General features: G+C 52.2%; 8 protein-coding genes across 8 annotated transcripts; 4 read left to right on the top strand and 4 right to left on the bottom strand.

The window, feature by feature from the left end:
• The first annotated feature begins 258 nt into the window (after positions 1–258).
• On the top strand, positions 259–1,600 carry ASPVEDRAFT_179489 (uncharacterized protein). Its single transcript, XM_040808837.1, has one exon. The coding sequence runs from the start codon at positions 480–482 to the stop codon at positions 1,317–1,319; it is 840 nt and encodes a 279-aa protein (XP_040674011.1). The 5' UTR covers positions 259–479; the 3' UTR covers positions 1,320–1,600.
• On the bottom strand, positions 1,327–2,539 carry ASPVEDRAFT_392483 (sulfotransferase family protein). Its single transcript, XM_040811881.1, has 2 exons — positions 1,803–2,539; positions 1,327–1,755 (listed from the first exon to the last, which is right to left on the bottom strand). The coding sequence occupies exons 1-2, from the start codon at positions 2,462–2,464 to the stop codon at positions 1,569–1,571; spliced, it is 849 nt and encodes a 282-aa protein (XP_040674010.1). The 5' UTR covers positions 2,465–2,539; the 3' UTR covers positions 1,327–1,568.
• A 328-nt stretch (positions 2,540–2,867) lies between these two features.
• ASPVEDRAFT_66317 (MDR family MFS transporter) lies at positions 2,868–4,797 on the bottom strand (the record flags this gene model as incomplete). The annotated part of the gene is made up of 7 exons (XM_040815873.1): positions 2,868–3,397; positions 3,456–3,959; positions 4,004–4,099; positions 4,147–4,321; positions 4,366–4,417; positions 4,461–4,537; positions 4,582–4,797. 7 exons carry the CDS (start codon positions 4,795–4,797, stop codon positions 2,868–2,870), a joined length of 1,650 nt encoding a protein of 549 aa, XP_040674009.1.
• A 420-nt stretch (positions 4,798–5,217) lies between these two features.
• On the top strand, positions 5,218–6,464 carry ASPVEDRAFT_155941 (SMP-30/gluconolactonase/LRE family protein). Its single transcript, XM_040808494.1, has 2 exons — positions 5,218–6,025; positions 6,091–6,464. Exons 1-2 carry the CDS (start codon positions 5,298–5,300, stop codon positions 6,395–6,397), a joined length of 1,035 nt encoding a protein of 344 aa, XP_040674008.1. The 5' UTR covers positions 5,218–5,297; the 3' UTR covers positions 6,398–6,464.
• A 1,336-nt stretch (positions 6,465–7,800) lies between these two features.
• On the top strand, positions 7,801–8,560 carry ASPVEDRAFT_89475 (uncharacterized protein; the record flags this gene model as incomplete). Its single annotated transcript, XM_040818623.1, has 2 exons — positions 7,801–8,117; positions 8,179–8,560. 2 exons carry the CDS (start codon positions 7,801–7,803, stop codon positions 8,558–8,560), a joined length of 699 nt encoding a protein of 232 aa, XP_040674007.1.
• Positions 8,561–9,263: 703 nt separating this feature from the next.
• ASPVEDRAFT_179480 (aldehyde dehydrogenase family protein) lies at positions 9,264–11,513 on the bottom strand. Its single transcript, XM_040808836.1, has 3 exons — positions 10,073–11,513; positions 9,968–10,026; positions 9,264–9,923 (listed from the first exon to the last, which is right to left on the bottom strand). Exons 1-3 carry the CDS (start codon positions 11,146–11,148, stop codon positions 9,472–9,474), a joined length of 1,587 nt encoding a protein of 528 aa, XP_040674006.1. The 5' UTR covers positions 11,149–11,513; the 3' UTR covers positions 9,264–9,471.
• Positions 11,514–11,553: 40 nt separating this feature from the next.
• Positions 11,554–13,221, bottom strand: ASPVEDRAFT_47420 (uncharacterized protein). Its single transcript, XM_040813780.1, has 2 exons — positions 12,526–13,221; positions 11,554–12,480 (listed from the first exon to the last, which is right to left on the bottom strand). The coding sequence occupies exons 1-2, from the start codon at positions 12,919–12,921 to the stop codon at positions 11,632–11,634; spliced, it is 1,245 nt and encodes a 414-aa protein (XP_040674005.1). The 5' UTR covers positions 12,922–13,221; the 3' UTR covers positions 11,554–11,631.
• A 973-nt stretch (positions 13,222–14,194) lies between these two features.
• Positions 14,195–15,295, top strand: ASPVEDRAFT_89472 (uncharacterized protein; the record flags this gene model as incomplete). The annotated part of the gene is made up of 1 exon (XM_040818622.1): positions 14,195–15,295. One exon carries the CDS (start codon positions 14,195–14,197, stop codon positions 15,293–15,295), a length of 1,101 nt encoding a protein of 366 aa, XP_040674004.1.
• Between the last annotated feature and the right edge of the window lie 18 nt (positions 15,296–15,313).

The following is a 15,313-nucleotide window of genomic DNA, read 5'->3' as shown; positions in this document are numbered from 1 at the left end:
TGGAACACTAATTCATTCATTGTCAAGCTTCTCTGTATTGTGTTTCGTCCGTTGTTTGGCAACGGCGAACTGGCGTCTCAGAAATGCCACATACCTCAGGGCGGCTGGCACTTCAACGTTCAGGCATTTTCCACCTGCGATCACAAGGGCCAAAGACCGACGAGAACAGAGAGGATGGAGTTGAACCCGGGGTATATCCGATAACAGCAGCCACAGGGGCCGTCGTGGGACAGAAATTCCACCGTTCTTGATTTGACACTGACATGAGACTGAAGACATCCATGATCTGATATAGATATGACCATTGACGGAAAAATGTTCAATTTTCACATCATTAACTCATTCCTGACACACGTCAATAATCCGCTTCCAGAGGACATGAAAGGTATAAAGTAGATAGCAATACCACGGTGTTTTATACAATCAAACTCAATCCCTGCATAACCATCCTATCTTATTCTTGATACCCATTCACCATCATGTACTTCCGCCCCTTCGTCACCTCCCTCGGACTTCTAGTCCTCACAGACTCTCTCGCGGCCGCCGACCGCGCCCTCAACTTCGCCGCCCACCAGGACGACGACCTCCTCTTCATCAACGCCCAAGTCATCCACGACATTGACCTGCAGAATGAAGTCCGCACCGTCTTCGTAACTGCCGGCGACGCAGGTCAAGGTTCAGAATACTGGACCAGCCGCCAGGCCGGCACACTGGCCGCTTACGCCGAGATGGCGGGCGTCGGCAACGACTGGGACGAGAGCGACCTCGGCGTCCCCGACAAGGTCGTGGCCTTGTATAACCTGCGCAACACCGATATCTCTGTTGCCTTCATGCACATCCCCGACGGGAACAACGACGGCAGCGGTTTTGAGGCTACAGGCAACGAGAGTTTGGAGAAGTTGTGGAAGGGCGCTATTGATACCATCGGCACTGTCGATGACTCTGGCACCAGCTACACCAACGATGAGCTCGTTGATTCCCTGGCGTGGATCATCAATGATTACAACCCTGACCGCGTTAATGCGCTGAACTATATTGATGACTTTGGTTCTGTTGGGGACCACAGTGACCACACCGCCAGTGCGCTCTACGCTAACGAGGGTGCTATCAATGCTGAGAACTTCCCTGGTGATGTGATCGGCTATATTGGATACGATAGCAAGAATCTGGACGCTAACCTCAGCGAGGAGGACCTGCAGAAGAAGAAGGATGCGTTCTATACCTATGCTGCTTATGATTCTGCTGCTTGTGCGAGTGACGAGGCCTGCGCGGGCACCGAGTATGAGCTCTGGTTGCAGCGCGAGTATCCCCGTAACTAGACTCCTATAACTAGACGTCGTTTGTATTTGTTGGTTCTTTTTGGTTTTCGCGTTGTTGTTGCTGGGTGTCCGGACTGCGTGTTGCTTGTTGAATGGGTTGATTTATGTTGCCATACCTAGTATTGTTTGCAATGATAATCCTATCTGTTATATCAATAGTTTCTACTGCAAAATCCCCGTGGGATAAACCTTGCCGTCTGCTTCGTATATACTACAAGCACATCAAGTAAGCAGATAAGTTAACTACTTCTACGCAGAACGCCGAAGTAATCCAGCAAAATAGGCAATACCAATCCCCGTCAAGACTGCAAATATAGCAAAGTTCCTAACAGCAATAATGGCAACTGAGACCATATTCTTATCATACCGCTGGTTCGTCGTGTCAAGCGTGTTTCCCGCCGGGAATTCCTCCGCCGGAATGGGCTTATCAAGAAACCTGTGCGAGTAAGAAAAATCTCTAGTAAGGTAAAGCAAGAAGCCTACCTGCAAAGTGGCTCCCACCCATCTTGAACCCTCCAAACAAGCAACCTCTCGGGCTCAACAGACCCCCTAATCATCGCCGAATGCTGCTCATACACCCACTTCCCATTCCGCTCCAGCGACCCATAGAAATGCATATTAAAGCAATGCACCGTATACTGCACAGCCCAGTACATATCCGCCTGAAACCACGGGAGCACATGGTACCAGAACCCACGCGCCTGAGGCAGAATCAGCGCCGTGATACTCTCATACCACGGCTCGACATCGCGATGGTTCAGGATGACTTTCGCCTCGGGGTACGCCTTTATCAACTCGGATGCAAAAATCGAGCACGGCTGGTCTGTGACAGCTTCGGAGTGTCCGAGAATCTGGTCAAAGTCCTCCCGTGAGATCTGCGGGTCGCCTTTATGCGAGGTCCCGGTGAGACCGAATTTGCGACGGCCGAGTAACGCCCACTGCTTCCATTGCATGGGGCGCGACTCGCTCATGTCGAAGCCGTGGTAGACGTGGTCGTAGCCGAGTGTGATGAGGGCGCGCCGGAGGGATTCGGTTCCTGAGCGGGACATGCCCAGGGCGAGGACTTGCATGGGTTTTGTGCGTGGGCGGGCGGGGGCGGGGGCGACTGGGTATAGCCATTCTTCGAGGGTTGGGATGGTTCCCATTTTGGTTCTCGACTATCGATATATGTATATGTAGATAAGGTAAGGGCGTGGTTGTGCATGAGATGAGGTTTCGGCGGGATTTAATGACGTGGAGTTTTGATTTACCCTTGGATATATACGTGCTAATACATGTATGTTTAGACTATAATCTGATTGGCGGGGACGATAATCCGTCTTGGGTTGTTCCTTTCCAGCTTGCCATAATGGGTCATATGCAGCGACACCCGACAGCCAACTTGCAACAATTTGCTATTTTACAATCAATCTTGTCGCTTGTTCAATTTTATGTATTGGGTCCACGGGTGTGAGATGGGGTGCTTCTTCGTTTTTCATATCTCCCTGCACACCAATATATATAATACAACCGAAAGACAAAAAACCTCAAGAAATGTATACATTCTTCCTACACTTTACTGTTCTTTTCTCCATCCTTAACACTAACCCACCCCATCCCACACGCAAAAACCAACGCAGCCGCCGCCGCCGCAACAGAAACATAAAAAACATCCACAACCGCCTCATTATACGCCCTCAGCACCCCCTCCAAGTCCTCCCCAACAACACCCCGTAACCCCCTCGCGCCCGCCTCCTCAACAACGGCACCATCAACACCAGGCGCAAACCTCCCCAACGCTCCCTCCAGCCCCCCACTAAAAACCACCTGGCAAACCCCCAGGAATATCGCAGGCCCGACATTCTGCGCCAGCACAACCAGCCCCGTCGCGACAGAGTGCATCTCGCGCGGCGCGGCGGTCTGCACGGCTATCAGCGGCATCTGCACACCCAGTCCGCGCCCTGTTCCTTGAAGCAGCTGGAACCCGACCCAGTTCCTTGTTGCGGTTGCGGGGGTTAGGGTTGTGAAGAGCGCGGCGCCGATTGTTGTCGTGGCCCCGCTGGCGATTGCGAAGGGGAGGTAGTAGCCCAGTTTACCCACTAAGTATGTTAGCGCTGTCCTGTCTGAATTGAAGGGGTTTTGTGTAAAAGGGCGCACCTAGGATTCCAGAGAGCATGGCGAAGACGATTGTCGTTACGATGGCGGGGAGGAGATCGACGCCGCTCTTGGTTGGGGATGCGTCGCGCACGGCTTGGAAGTACATTGGGAGGTAGTATGTGAAACACATTGCGGAGCCGATCATGAATGCGTAGTTGAGACAGCTGGACCAGATGATGCGGCGTTTAACGAGCTCGAGTGGGATCAGTGCGTGAGGGCCTGTGTGCACCTCCCAGAGGAGGAAGACGAGGAGTGTACCCCCGGTACCGCAGAAGAGGCCGATGATTGTGGAGCTGTGCCAGGGGTAGGTGGTTCCGCCCCAGTTGAGAGCGCAGAGAAGTTGGATCATTGTCCCTCCGAAGAGGATGAAGCCGGGAATGTCGAGATGACGGAGGGAGGTGGTGAGGGATTGAGATTTGGAGGTGGCTGTACGGCCGTCGGGGATGTGGATGAGGAACAGGGCTGGATATATCGCGGCTGCGCAGGGGAGGTTAATATAGAAGCCTAGATTGTTAGCAGGAATCTGTAGTGCAAATGAGTAGACTTACACCAGCGCCATGATGCATGCTGCGTGAGGGCTCCTCCTATTAACGGGCCGGAAAGAGAGCCCAACTGGGTGATTCCCATCAGGATTCCGGTTAAAGCTGCCCAGTTAACCCTGGAAAATATTCAAGTAGCATGTGTGTCTTACCTGGAAGGCGCCGCGCCGGGAAGCTTGCGTGAAGAATGGTAAAAGCGCCATTAAGCAGGCCAGACGATCCAATACCAGCAATAGCACGCCCGACAATCAGCATGTATGACGAGTCGGCCGCACCACAGATAGTCGACCCAAGTTCGAAAATTGTAAAGAAGGAGAGGAATGTCCACTGCATGGTCAGTTACATGTTGGGCAGCAGAATTATGAACAGACCTTGCTGTTGAAGTACGTATACATCTTTCCGCTGAGAGGCTGGACCGAGCACCTAGTTCTGTTAGAAAAGTCTATAGCATAGAGAGAATACCAACACGGCCATCAAGTACGCCGTTCCATACCAGCCAACATCATTAAGGGAATGGAAGTTGGTCGTAATTTGGGGAATTGCCTTGGTTGGTTAGTGGGTTCAAGCAGGAAAGACAGAATACTTACGGTAGATACAATCGAGGTGTCCAGAAGCATTAAGAAGATAGCCAGAGTGAGAGATGCTACCGACGCAACCAGTGCCAGGCCAGTAATATATTCCGGCTCATCAGTCTTCTCGTCAACCGAAGTCGTGGATCGTCCATTGTCCGGCGACAGAATAGTCGTCGCTGGTGCCTTGATGTCGGAGCCAGAACCTATATTCGAGCGCGAAAAATTCATCATTATTTTCCAGCTCTTTCTCCGGGCTGGGGCAACCCGGATATTTATATCCAGGAGCGTTGTGCGACCTTGGCTTCCCATATTTATTGTGTTACCAGTCCTGTTGTGAATGTAGCGGTTCCCCTCGCCTTCACTGCGCAAATACCGACAAACATTGTATTATGTCTCACCGGAATTGGAATTCTAGGATTACTTCGATAATATATGCCACCATATTATGCTTGCTTGTAGCAGTCGGTAGATATTGAAAATAGCCGGCCGCACTGGGTGTTTCTATGCTCGTACAACCCTAAGTGAACTGTGGAGATGCCGCGACTCGCGGGCTGATCGACGTCACAACATCGTCGACACTGTCGGTCTTGCTCCGATCCCAGATCTGGATAGAGACAAGATCAGCTTGCCAATAAATGCGGCACTTTCTTTGCACAGTGGCTTGGCATAGTGCTTAAATTTCGGACCTCCCCCCCTGAGCTTCTCTAAATTGACTCAGCTTACAGCAGAGAATGGCGTTCAGATATACCGCAGCCCTTGTACCCCTGGCCCTGGGTGCCCTTGCCGCCAACGCGAGCTTCCAAACTAACCAGCCTGCATTCGCCAGTATCATCTCGCAAGACCCCAAAATCGACCTCATTGTCGAGAATGCCTCATACCCGTTCGCCCATGAAGCCCCAGTCTATATCCCGTCCACGGGCGATCTGTTCTTAGCAGGAAACTACCAAACAAAGTCCGGTGGCCAGCCGATCCAGGTCTCAAAGATCAGGCACAACGGGAACGGCGCATATACGCGCGAACTCATCCACCCAGACATCCCCATGGCCAACGGTGCAATCAACTACAAAGACGGAATCCTCTTCTGCGCCCAGGGGACCGTCTCCCGCCCTTCAGCACTAATCTGGATGAACACGACAGCGCCCTACAAAACGAAAACTCTCCTGGATACCTTCCACGGCCGCCGCTTCAACTCATTAAACGACCTCGTCGTCCACTCGGACGGTAGTGTCTGGTTCACGGACCCTACGTACGGATATGACCAGGGCTTTGCAGCGGAACCGCAACTCCCCAACCAGGTCTACCGGTTTGATCCTGATACTGGTGATGTGCGTGCCATGGCGGATGGGATCGGACAGCCGAATGGGATTGCGTTTTCGCCTGATGAGAGTATCGTCTATGTTACGGATACGGATGCGCAGTGGGGGAATGGGGATAAGAGTCTTGCGCGCGCGGCGACTATGTATATTCCTTTCCTTCCCTCATTCACTCTATCGGGTGAGGGATTACATGGCTAATATGATGTAGTTATGCATTCGATATAAAATACTACTCCGACGCGCCATTCCTCGTCAACCGCCGGGTCTTCGCCTTCGCAGACAACGGTATCCCGGATGGGATCAAGTGCGACACAGACGGGAATGTGTACAGCGGTTGCGGAGATGGGGTGCACGTCTGGTCCCCTGCCGGTGTGCTGCTAGGCAAGATTCGGCTCCCTGGTGTTTCGGCGAATCTGTGCTTTGGTCGACCTGGGGAGATGTTTGCTTTGAATGAGTATCGGCTGTGGAGGGTTACCCTGGATAGCAGTGTTCGGGGGGATATTCTCAAGTTATGATGTCGTTTTCTTGCGGATCTGTTTCATATGGGCGGCTGTGTTATATGTACGATGATGAAGTGGGTAGAAGGAATATCATTGTCATTGAAGTATCATATAACCTTGACCTGAATCTTTCTCTTTAGCAGAATGGCGACAGATGATACTAAATGGGCTTTCTTTCGAGAGCAGTACTGGAAAACTGGAGGCTCTCGTGTCACTGGACGCCGGTGTTTATTGATTGGCGTGGTCGAAATGGACACGGCTGATACGGATTCCAGCGGGGGCGTGCAGGCTCATTTCTGGGTCCACAGATGAAAATCACAGTTGGTTCCACGCCAAAATATAGCTCTATCAAAAGTACAGCCGGATATGTCCCGTTCCGTTATGAATGGGCTGCGTAGTTACTTTGGCGGCAACACGACGATGTCCATTAAATCATCCGAGACTTGGCGCATGGCAATCGAAGGCAGACGCCAACTCTTAGTTTCGACGTCGAAAACTAACTTTTAGCGCATGACAGCGGCCAATGGGTATGAGACTCCCTTTTACACAGCAAACTCTTAGTTTCGACGTCGAAACTAACTTTTAGCGCCTGATAGCGGCCAATGGGTATGAGACTCTCCCTTTTACACAGCAAACTCTGGGCGAAGCGGGCCAAGGCGATGGGGGAAAAGATAGCTACCGTTTGGGGGTGACGGCGAAACGTGCGGTTAGGCCCCTTCCGTAAGGCTGCCGGGCGAATCAGGGTCGGTGGGAGGCTGTGATTTGCATCTGTGGACCAAGAAATGATCCTTCCAAGCCCTCGCGGCAATCGGAAAAAATGTTTGAAGCTGTTTGATTGCAATTCCAATCTAAGCAAGCTGAGGTGGGCGGCCTCCTGAGGCCAGTCAAGATCCCTGATATGGGCCGCGCTGGTGCAAAGGTAGTAGACCTCAGGGAACCTTCGCCTTCGCCTGAGCTGAGACCTCCCAGTCTTCCAACCATAGGCCTCCAATCTGAAAGACCAAACGGAGGTTTGATCATAATAGTATGTCGATCGTGTTTGGGCAAACTTGAACTGCCTATGGTCGGGCGACTGGCGGCATTGGAGCAGCGAAAAATTCAAAAGTCCCCTTGGTTCTTATACTCGAGTTCGAAATGGAATACTTGCATGCTAAGCTTCATTTTTCAGCCGCTGTGTTTGATTGCCTACTTTTCCGGCGTTATAAAGTCTGCCGCTCCCCTGGCGAACCTCCGAGTCAACAGAGCTCCTCTCCTTCCTCCGCTGTTCCCCTGCCATCTCCGCCCCGGGAGACCTCTTGTATAGTACCATGTCACAGCTTCCGTGTGAGTGCCTCCAGCGTGGCCGATATTGCTGCCATCTAAGGTGCACAGGAAGCCTGGTGCAATACCTTGCGGAAGCAGCCCTACCTTCCCGTTCTATGCCGCTGGATGCTGTTGAAAGCTCTGCATATTCCGGCCCTATGACCGGTAATTACGATATGCAGCTTGACCCTATCCAAGCAGCTCCCTATTCGTGGCTTCATACCTACAATTCCATGCCCTGGCACGCCAACGTTGTACCGGAATATCAGTCGACCCAGACCACTAGCTTTCAGCCTAATGGATATACAACATGCGCTCCCCCATCAAGTGTCCCAAGTATGATGCCCCAGCACGAACCGTTTAGATTCGTTTCGGAAAGATTTCCTCCTACAGAGGAGGCACCTACCCAGGGACCCGAAGCTCTTGGAGCAAAGTGAGTGACCCAGTGAGACCCCTGTCTACGATAAACAGCATCTGATACGCGTTCATTATAGCAGAGATAACAACGCGGCATCCCGATGCGAATGGAGAGACTGCAGCTTCCCAGGAACATTCGCCCGCACGGGGGATCTTAAGCGGCATGTCAAGAAAGAACACATCGATACCCAATCGCACACATCCCGCGGTGTTCGTCCTAGAAGAGATAAGCCTGAGCTCCCCGAATGCGGATGGACAGGCTGCACCTACAACAAGCGCACGTTCAGGCGTCTGCCGGATCTCGAGCGACATGTCTATAAGATGCATATCGAGCCCGGAATGTACCCATGTCTCGTTGATGGGTGTGGCAAGGTCTATAATCGTTCAGATACTTTGAATAACCATTACAAAAGCAGCCATAACCCCCAAGGATTGTCCAGTCATTCATCATCCCACTGAATTGCTTGTGCTTCTTCCGTCCCAGCTCCCTATCAATCAATGATGGAGTTTAGTGCATATGCTCGGATAGAAATACTGGCCTGGAAATACATTATTTGGGTTAATTTTCTACTTCTTGGATTTCTATGTGAATCGGTACTCTGTGTCAAGTTCTAGGATTCCGTCATGAGGTTGGAGGTATATAACATCACGATACAACTCACACCAGTGGTATACAGTTGACACCGCAAAGTGGAGACTGTTAGATCGAGACCAAGAGCAAGTCATGCCAATTTTCTACAGTACCGCATATCCACCGATCAGGGAATAATCATCTAGCGAGTCAAGTCATCTCGGTGTGCCGAAGACGAGGGCTTAGGCGTAGTTATTTCGGGAGCCGTAGGATGACCAACTCGCAAGCGATGGGAGGATGATTTATGCCTCTTGAGATGGTGAATATAAGGCGAGCTGTTGGAAGACGGGTGACATAGGGCGACTTTATACCCGGGACGGGCTGTACAAAATTTGCACAGTATACGAGCCTTCTTGTTGGCTTAATGTCGATGGAGTATATCCGTATTAGGAAGGTACATACCTTAAGTACCTTCCCAATTTGGAGGCCCATCAGTACGGAAAGAACGACTGACATGAACTTACAACTGAGGAAGGAACGATGGCAGTTCCTTCCCTGGCTGGCGAGGGACTATTTAGGAAGTAGCAGAGGCGGCGTCAGAACAACTACTGCCGGCAATATCAACTTTAAATAGAGTGGAGAATGGTAATAGCAAGTACGGTACATAATTAGTAACAAAGCAATCGTGGATATCTTATCAAACTTCTTCAGCCTCAGCATTTACATAGGAAAACGAGCACGGCAGCCCGAGCGGTGGATAACCACATAACCGTATTATATAGCACTTCATATGTAGCGACTAAAAGAACGACTTCAGTCCAACAAGGAAATCCCTCACGGGCTTGAAGATCCCTAGACGCCGATCTAAGCCAACATCAGCCAATCCAAGAAAAACAACAAAGTACGCCAGGAACTTGGCAAGGCGTAGGGATTTTGCGATGACCAGACCTCGTTTAACTGCTGCCCGCTCCTTCTCCAGACTCCAGTTGCGCTGCATCCCCGCGCTGTTGCGCACGCCTAGCTTCTTGATATTATCCACTGAGTACGGCGGGCGCAGGAAGTTTGTGGCCTTAAAGAACAGCGGGCGTGGGCGCGCGATCGTGCGGTAGTGCGTGAAGGATTTGAAGCCGTAGTCGCCGTGGTATGCGCCGTGGCCGGAGTCGCCGACACCACCAAACGGGGCGCCGGGGACCATGACGTGCACGAGCACGCCGTTGACGCAGACACCGCCAGAGAGTGTCGAGTTGATCACTGCGGAGTTAGCATAGTTGGGCGAAGAGGGCCGAGTGCCTTACCATGATCGATTTCTTTCTGATCGCTGCCAAAGACGTAGAGAGCAAGAGGACGGGGGAGACTAAACTGTCAGTATTGATGCATGGCAGCTGGTATAGGGGACCTACCTGTTAATCGAGTTGATGGCGTCCTGGGTTGAGCCTGTAACAACAGGACAGATCGTGCCAAACAGCTCCTCCGACAGAAGAGAATCCGTCAGCTTTACATTGCTAACAATTTGAGGAGGCAGGTTTCTCGTTTTGGCATCAGCCTCTCCGCTGTGTTGAACAGTGCCCTCAGTCTTTTCCGCAAGCCCAGTAAGACGGGCGTAGTTCTTGTCGTTCACAATATGCGTCATGTCGGAACCCTTGTTGTACTTATTTAGCCAGAAGGTCATCCGCTCAATGAGCTTCTTCTCCACAGACGGGTGAGCGAAGACGTGGTTAACAGAGAGGCAAATCTGGCCAGCATTAAGGTACTTGATCCAGGCGATATCCCTCGCTGCAGCCTCAACATCTGCCGAGCTGGTCACAATAGCCGGACACTGGCCTCCCAACTCCAGCACAGTCGGGGTGAGATGCTTCGCGGCAGCAGCAGCAATGTGACGGGCAACTGGCACAGAGCCAGTAAAGAAGATGTGATCATACTTGCGCTGCAGCAACGCGCCAGTCTCCGCAGCTCCCCCGGTAACAACGCGCACAGCGCTGGTATCAAGGTACTTCGGAATAAGGTCCACAAACAACTGCTGCGTATTCGCCGTGACCTCAGACGGCTTCAGCAGAACCGCACAGCCTGCCGTAAGGGCCGCAATCAACGGCTGGAGAAGAAGAGAGAAGGGGAAATTCCAAGGCCCAATAATCAGCGCCACGCCCAACGGCTCAGGGCGCACCGTCGGCCTGAGCAGGAACCCCAGCGCCCCCGCATTGGGCTTCTGGTCAGCAGTCCACTTGTCGATGCTCCCCAGGTGCTCGATCAGGTCGGTCTTGACGTTGCCGATTTCCGTGAAGGTCGTCTCGAACGGGTGCCGGTTCATATCCTTCTTCAGGGCCTCCTGGATCAGGGCCTCGTTGTCCTCAAGCAACCACCAGATCTGCTTGAGCTGCCATTTTCGCCAGGCGATTTCCTTCGTCTTTCCAGACGCGAAGGTGGACTGGAGGGTGGTGTAGGCGAGCTCGACGTCTGCTTCGGATGTGTATTCAGCCATGGTGTGTCGCTGCAATTCAGTCAATATAACTGTGGAGAAAGCGGCACATCCGCGGCGACGACAGCGGCGGCCCCAGCTTTTTATCTTAAAACGGCCTGCCTAACAAGCACATGCGAGTTGCGCTGTAGGCTGAGGGGTGCGAGGCAAGAGCGGCCAGGATCTGCAGGACGAGGGAATGGGACCCCTGACCGGCACCAAGCTTCCCATTTGAGCAGGAAACTGGTCTGACTTGGCGAATCTTTGTGGGGAGATTGCTCATTTCCGTCAAGAGCCGAACGGCTGCTTCGTATGGGGAGTTGGTGCAGGATCTCCATCTCCGCACTGGACAGCCGACTATCGCCGCGGCCCGTGGTCGAAGCCGAGCATGGCGGTTCCCACATGGACTGGCGGACGGAGACGGAGACAAAAGATGACGGTTTGAATTCGTTTGTTGATTTGATAACTGGTACAAGTATGTTTTCATTTCTATAGCTAATATACAGTCTATCCGATATGGCGATGCCACCAGTCCTTCTTCCATGTCCCTCCAAACCGATGATTGATGCAGGCATGCTGGCTGCGAAAGCTCTCTGCACCGCTATGCCGCTGGCCATTGCCCCAGGCATTTATCGGGAGAACGCAGACTCCCCCCATCGACTTTCCGATCGCAGCCTCCTGCGCATCTACGCAGACCGGCTCACTAATCTTGTGGAATGGCGCCCACGTTACACGCCTCGAGAGCTCTCCCGACGGTTGTGCGACAAGGTCGCCGATTTTCTCATCCGCCCGAACTGATTGCGAGATTAACGGGTGCGTCATTGGTAGCGCATCGGAGAGGGTATCGATGATCGCGTCCGTGAAGACCCCAGGCCCGGTGACCTCGAGAATCGTCTTCTCGTTGTACCGGGGCCCAATGAGTGGAAAGCTGTGCTGATTATGCTGTCGCGTATGCGACAGGACCCGGACAATAACCTCGCGAAGGAGAGGGCTGAATCGCTGCGGCGCATAAAATGTATACTGGATCAGGCCGTATGTTCTGATCCAATGCCAGTCGCGCATGAGCTGCGGCGAGGCGTGTGGTTCGTCGATTTCAACCCCGACCGCGAGCGAGATGTTTCCGTTTCCGGAATCGAGGTCCGCGAATATGGGTTGCAAGGACGGGCATTCCTTTATGGATTTCGCAGGGTATACGTCGGTATCTGCGTAGTAGCCGCCGTGGTACCAGAGCAGGAGGTAGCGAAGCAAGTCCGATCGGATAACGTGGTGAGGGTAGGAATCGTACAGCTTCTTCAAGTCAGGGACGGAGGAGAGCACGGTGGTGAGGAAGTGGTCGGCCTGAGAATCTGCGACGAGCTGGTCTTGTTAGTACCGTCGAGGATGGATGTTAAAGTGACTCACTGTGTATTCCCATTCATTATTCCTGTCGCTGAACCTGATCGAGTCGGCACTGCGCTCTTCTTTCGGGCTCTTTCCCAGGCGGATCTGCCAGATGCGCTCTTCTGCTGAGCGATCGCCGCTGTGGTTTTCTAGAAAGTCCCGCTCGATCTTCTGCAGCGCCTCGGACACCCTGCGCTCGTAATCGTAGTCGGGAGAAACTCGAAAAGGAGAGCGATGGAGGAATCGCGGGACATCCTCGACGTCATAGTCGGGCAGCCATTTTCCCGCGACAACGCGATCTTTCTTCGATGGCAGCGAATGGAAGAGGAAGACCAGGAAAATAACCAGAGCCAGAATCGAGAGCCGCCGCCGCACAGTAAAGGGGAGGAGGGGCTTTTGGGTGCGTGGTTTGAACATTTTGCCCCGTAGGCGTCAACCAGCCTGGGCAGCGAGGTTGTCCATGATGACAGCAGACAACGAGGCTGTTCGGACTCAGGAGTGAGAGGACTCGATGATCTTCACAGGAACGTCACCTGATGAATGAAACGGCTGCGATTCACAGCCATCAACCACGGTCCACCTTGGGGCTAAAGTGATCCTGAATCCAGGTTGTGTTGCGGATACGCGAACAGGGCGGCCACAAAGAGTCGCTGACTGGTTGGCTCCACCACATGCGGCCGCCTCGTGGACGACGACGATCAGCCAGTTGCAAACAACACACTTCTTATCAGTGATAATAATATAAAACTAACTTACTGTATATTGATATCAACAAACGGACATCCGCTGGTGTAGCTCGGTGGCTCATCTCTTACTTGCATATATAACAGCGGATTGTGTATGCTATCTGCACAGGGCACCGGAAACGGCCGCATGCTGCGCTCGAATTACAGCCGCTAATCCTGTGCTGATTATTGATTAACCAGGTTAGTACAGAGTATTCTTAGTGTTCTTAGCTGTTAATATTCCCATGATATACCATGATTACGTAGCAGATCACGGGTCAGCGGACTCGATGTGACTCAGGCGGTGCCTCTTGTTTGTATATTTATTCTTCCTCTGCAACATCTACTCTGTCCATCAACATTGCTGATATATCCCAACATGGCTTCCCTGGCAAGAGTACCTCGCTCCCTCTATCTCTCCCCTCGTGTCCCTTTTCTCACACAGACACACCCCCACGTGCGGAACCCCGCATTCTCAACGTCGGTCTATCTCGATAAGCAGTCCGCCCCTAACACAACTCAAAAAGCCGACCAGACGGGAAATCCAGAGCTCCCACGGCTCACTCTGGAAAACCTGGGGATAAGCAAAAATGTGAGAATAGTGCTGTACACGCTGCTTGGGCTCTGGGGGACGGCCGAGACATACTTCTATTACCAGGCTGTGATGCGGTGGTGGAAATCAGGAAGGAAAGCAGATGGCGAGACGGATTAGAGTGAGCTGTCTGGCTGTTTCTGTTTACACTGCTAACCTTCTAGATCTTTCGTCTTGGTCCTGCTCTTGTATTGTTCACCAAAATGGCAGGCACTCCCTCGACCTATTTCGATGGCAGGAGCGAATTTCTTCATTTAAATAGTAGAGGCCTTCGTCTTGAGACATCTCCACTCCTTTATCAGTTCAATCACTCTTTATCAAAACAATATCAAATCCAACATAACCATTCTTACGTCCCAGCCGTCTCATTGTCATGGATATCGCATTTGACGAAGTCGTTACAATCCCCCAAGTCAGCCTGATGTCATGGCAACTGCTGCAATTCCTGTGGTCTAGCAATCCCCCTCCAGGAGGCACTGCTGTGTCGCCAATATCCATGGCGACTGCCATCTGCATACTCAGGCGCCTTGCGTATGGGGAACCGCCGACAAATATCGACTACTTTCTACGAATGTTTCCATCGTTTCCCACCGTTACCTATAAGAAGGGTATATTCGCCCTCAACGGTCTCGCCTTCTCCCTTCCGTTTTCCCGCGCCGTGAGCAGATATGGTTCTATGATGGTCTTTCGGGATCCGAGCAGCTTGGAAAATACTATCAGCGAGATTGATAAATACTTCATGTCCGGGGATCCCAACGGATCGATTGACATGAAGCTTTCTCCTGAGAGCCTCGCCGCCAGCCGCGATGCGACTTCTGCCAGCTCGCATGTCGTGCTAGCAAAGGCCGTGATGATTTCGCTGCCGTTCCACCATTTGTTTCCACCCAGCGCGATCGGGAAATCTACTTTCAATCTCTTGGATGGTACAACCGCTCAGATTGACATGATGCACTGTGCCAACGAACAGTTGCTTGTGAAGAATGAGGCGGAATACACAGCAGTCCGCCTTCCCTTCGGGCCGCCTGGCCACCCAAGCTGCTCCTTGTTTGCATATCTGCCTCGGAACGGCCATTCTGTGGAACATCTCCTCAATGATCCCTATATCCAAGCCTGCCGCACTGAGGGTTTTACCAAGACTTTGGTCGGCGAATTCGTTATGCCACAGTTCCACACCAAGGCGAGATATAACCTGAAAGACATCCTCCCATTATTAGGAATGCCTCTTCCTCAGACATATCCACACGTCGGCGCGGATGGGGACGTCGCAGTAGACCAGATTTTAGAGGGTGTTTCCGTCGTCTTCGATCCGTCGAGAATTGATGACTTCCCGCCGGCCCCGCGTCCGTTGCCCCAGTGTGATATGCCGCGCATGGAGTCCCTAAGTTTCAATTCCCCATTTGTGTTTGCGATCGAATGGGGTGAGCAGGGGTTCCCAATGTTGTGCGGAGTGTTTGACCGCACTGGAAGTGATTGACATGTTACTCTTCTTTCG

The sequence above is a fragment of the Aspergillus versicolor genome (genome assembly GCF_001890125.1).
Source record: "Aspergillus versicolor CBS 583.65 unplaced genomic scaffold ASPVEscaffold_15, whole genome shotgun sequence".
Classification (NCBI taxonomy): domain Eukaryota; kingdom Fungi; phylum Ascomycota; class Eurotiomycetes; order Eurotiales; family Aspergillaceae; genus Aspergillus; species Aspergillus versicolor.
Note: the sequence above shows the minus strand (reverse complement) of the source record. Positions and strands in the feature narration are given on the sequence as shown.

Coding starts and splice junctions, on each gene's coding strand:
- ASPVEDRAFT_179489 (XM_040808837.1), top strand. CDS start 480: ATGTACTTCCGCCCCTTCGTCACCTCCCTCGGACTTCTAGTCCTCACA.
- ASPVEDRAFT_392483 (XM_040811881.1), bottom strand. CDS start 2,464: ATGGGAACCATCCCAACCCTCGAAGAATGGCTATACCCAGTCGCCCCC. Junction 1,756..1,802: donor GGGTGGGAGCCACTTTGCAG/GTAGGCTTCTTG, acceptor TTACTCGCACAG/GTTTCTTGATAAGCCCATTC.
- ASPVEDRAFT_155941 (XM_040808494.1), top strand. CDS start 5,298: ATGGCGTTCAGATATACCGCAGCCCTTGTACCCCTGGCCCTGGGTGCC. Junction 6,026..6,090: donor CTTGCGCGCGCGGCGACTAT/GTATATTCCTTT, acceptor AATATGATGTAG/TTATGCATTCGATATAAAAT.
- ASPVEDRAFT_179480 (XM_040808836.1), bottom strand. CDS start 11,148: ATGGCTGAATACACATCCGAAGCAGACGTCGAGCTCGCCTACACCACC. Junction 10,027..10,072: donor GCCATCAACTCGATTAACAG/GTAGGTCCCCTA, acceptor CTGACAGTTTAG/TCTCCCCCGTCCTCTTGCTC. Junction 9,924..9,967: donor TCAGAAAGAAATCGATCATG/GTAAGGCACTCG, acceptor CTAACTCCGCAG/TGATCAACTCGACACTCTCT.
- ASPVEDRAFT_47420 (XM_040813780.1), bottom strand. CDS start 12,921: ATGTTCAAACCACGCACCCAAAAGCCCCTCCTCCCCTTTACTGTGCGG. Junction 12,481..12,525: donor ATAATGAATGGGAATACACA/GTGAGTCACTTT, acceptor TAACAAGACCAG/CTCGTCGCAGATTCTCAGGC.